Here is a 3,227-nt window from a genome sequence, read left to right as displayed (position 1 = left end):
TTTTTTTTTTTTTTTTTTTTTTTTTTTTTTTTTGGCGGTACGCGGGCCTCTCACGGTCGTGGCCTCTCCCCTTGCGGAGCACAGGCTCCGGACGCGCAGACTCAGCGGCCATGGCTCACGGGCCCAGCCGCTCCGCGGCATGTGGGATCTTCCTGGACCGGGGCACGAACCCGTGTCCCCTGCATCGGCAGGCAGACTCTCAACCACTGCGCCACCAGGGAAGCCCTACTTTTAGTTTTTTGAAGAACCTCCATACTGTTCTCCACAGCGGCTGCACCAATTTACATTCCCACCAACAGTGTACGAGGGTTCCCTTTCCTCCACATCCTGGCCAGCATCTGCCATTTGTAGAATTTTTGATGATAGCCATTCTGACAGGTATGAGGTGCTATCTCATTGTGGTTTTGATTTATATTTCTCTGATGATTAGCCACGTTGAGCCTTTTTTCGTGTGCCTACTGACCATCTGTATATCTTCTTTGGTAGAGCAACTCTTTCTTGTATGTAAGCCCAAGAAGTGTCTTCAGATGCTCCTTCCAGCTCTTTTATGATGTCAAACACACATGGAAACAATATAAATGTCTATCCTTCCCTAGCCGTCCAGTGGTTAGGACTCCATGCTTCCACTGCAGGGGGTGCAGGTTCAATCCCTGGTCAGGGAACTAGGATCCTGCATGCCGCACAGCACGGCAAAAAAAAAAAAAAAAAAATTATATATATACATAAAATATGCGTGTATTATATATATATATATATATATATATATATATATATATATAAATGTCTATCCTGGAGGGGGAAGGGTAAATTAACTATTTTGCAGCACATTCCATTGCCATCGTGGAAACAAATGAATCAGAATGACAGGCACCAACATGAATGTCTTTCAAACACAGGATGTTAAGCTAGAAAAGCAGGTTGCTGGAAAAGATATGAGGCTTGATTTATTTAAAACATTCAGATATGTCAAACAATACTGTGTACTTCTACCACAAATAAATAAATGTACTCCTAAACAATACAAACATTTGCATGAGCATGACAAATGCCACACACACACACACACACACATGCTTGTAAAAGTATTAAGTTCCTCTGGAAGAAGATACAGGAAGTCAGCAGAAGTGGAGAGCAAATCATTGGAAGCGCACTCCACCTCACATCAAATCTTTTATTTTATTTCATTTATTTATTTATTTTTTGGTCACATGGCTTGCAGGATCTTAGTTCCCTGGCCAGGGATCAAACCTGGGCTTCGGCAGTGAAAGCGCCAAGTCCTAGCCCCTGGACGGCCAGAGAATTCCCTCGAATCTTTTACAATAGTACCCACAAATAAAAAGCCAAATGTTACCCAAGCCACACATTAAACATAACGTATATGTTTGCATAACGTATATGCAATCCAGCAGCTAACCAATTGATATAAAGGCCGCTTTTTGAAGGTTTTATTTAAACACGTTACATAATTTCAACTCTACAGTTTTCATGATTCAGAGCCCATAATATTTTCTCCTTAAGTCTGAACTACTTGGGTAAGCCCTAGGTCTGGGCTTAGACCATAAGACATTCCCTGTCTTCCAGAAAACTAAGACTCAGAGAAGTCAAGGCACTGGTACAAGGTCACACAGCAAGTGAGTTATGGAGCTGGGGATAAAGCCAGGGCCTTGTGAATTTCTTAGGTCTATTTTACAGACAAGGAAATTGACAGTCAGAATGGCAAAGGATTTTGATTAAATGGCAAAGCTGGGAATGACTTTGGGCTGCAAAATCCCCAAGACTCCAGATTCCATCCCAGTGCCTCTTACTAGGAGAGTCCCAAAGGCTCAAGGCTTTGGTGGACTGTTGGGTGAGCAAGTGGATCTTGTGGCCGCAATGCCTCACAATTGTCCATTCCCCCCACCCCCTTCTAGAATCCTCTGTTCGTGGAGGCCAAGAAAAAGATCTCCTACAATTGCTGCAGACAGGGCACCATCTGCCTGCAGATCCAGATGGAAAAGAACACCTTCACACCAGGGGAGAGGGTCATTTTCACCACGGAAATCAACAACCAGACCAGCAAGTGCATCAAGACAGTCATCTTCGCCCTCTACGCCCACGTGCAGTACGAGGGCTTCACACCCAGTGCAGAGCGACACTCAAGGGTGGACAGCAGCGAGCTGCTTCGGCAGGAGGCCAACACCCAAATCACACCCTTCAACACCACCAAGATCGTCAGCACTTTCTACCTCCCGCCCGTGCTGTCCGTGAGCGGCGGCACACAGGACAGCGAGATCATGAACACCTACTACGAGCTGGTCAGCACCGTCCACCTGCCCTGGTCCCTGACCAGTGTCAAGGTCAAGGTGCCCATCATTATCACCAGAGCCCCCGTGGACTCAGACAGCTGTGGGCTGCTGGACGGGAGCAGTGTTACCGTGAGCCTGAATCATCAGAATTAAATGCCCAAACGTCTAAATATTTCAAGTTTTATCAAACTCTAAGGCAGGTCCTTCCTTTGCCTCGTGCAGATGGCCTTCAGATGAGTCCAGGCTTGGGCAGCACGTAGTCTGAAACTTGCCAAGCTCCAGCCGTGCGGTCATCCATTTCTCCCATCCCAAGAAAGATCACTCAATACCAGTAGAGGACAAAGCCTTCCAGACTGACAAAGCCTTCCAGGACCGCACCCCAGTTAGCACCCCAGACCCACCTGCTTGCTGGCTCTTACAGTGCCAAGACCAGGGATCCCCAACTGGGAGCAACTCTGCCCTCCAGAGGACACTGGCAAAGCCTGGTTGTATTGGTTATCCCAAGTGAGGGGAGCAGGGTGCGCTCCTGGCATCCAGGGGGCGGGGGCTAGGGATGCTGCTCCGTGCCACACAGTGCCCAGGACGGTCTCCCACAGAGAATGGCCCAGCTCCAGATGTCAGTAGTACCGAGGTGGGGAGACCCGGGCTGGGGCCATTTATGGGGACAGATGGTTGCTGAGTCCCCAGGCTGGGTCTGGGAGCCTCTTATCCAAGTCGTATGCCTCGTCCACTCACAGTCCCCCTCCCCGGCTCCCCCACCACATTCAGGGTAAAAGCCCAAGTCCTCCCAGCACATCCACCCACGTCCAATCCATCAGCAAGCCATAGGGGTCCCTCTCCAAAATCTCCCCAGAATCCACCTATTTCTCTGCCCTCCTCTGCATCCAGCTTTCCTCCCATCCATCCCCTGGACCAGGGCGGTCACCTGCACCTGGGTCTAAT

At 48.7% G+C, this 3,227-nt stretch overlaps 1 protein-coding gene across 1 annotated transcript in view; it reads left to right on the top strand.

Moving 5' to 3' along the window:
- The window catches only part of ARRDC5 (arrestin domain containing 5), an 11,516-nt gene extending 9,036 nt beyond the window's left edge, over positions 1–2,480 (top strand). The window contains exon 3 of the mRNA XM_029219162.1: positions 1,911–2,480. Coding sequence (XP_029074995.1) covers positions 1,911–2,438 — 528 coding nt within the window. The 3' untranslated portion in view covers positions 2,439–2,480. The remainder of the gene's footprint in view (positions 1–1,910) is intronic.
- The last annotated feature ends 747 nt before the right edge of the window (positions 2,481–3,227 follow it).

The sequence above is a fragment of the Monodon monoceros genome, unplaced genomic scaffold (assembly GCF_005190385.1).
Source record: "Monodon monoceros isolate NGI ecotype Baffin Bay Population unplaced genomic scaffold, NGI_Narwhal_1 Super_Scaffold_12, whole genome shotgun sequence".
NCBI classification, from domain to species: domain Eukaryota; kingdom Metazoa; phylum Chordata; class Mammalia; order Artiodactyla; family Monodontidae; genus Monodon; species Monodon monoceros.
Note: the sequence above shows the minus strand (reverse complement) of the source record. Positions and strands in the feature narration are given on the sequence as shown.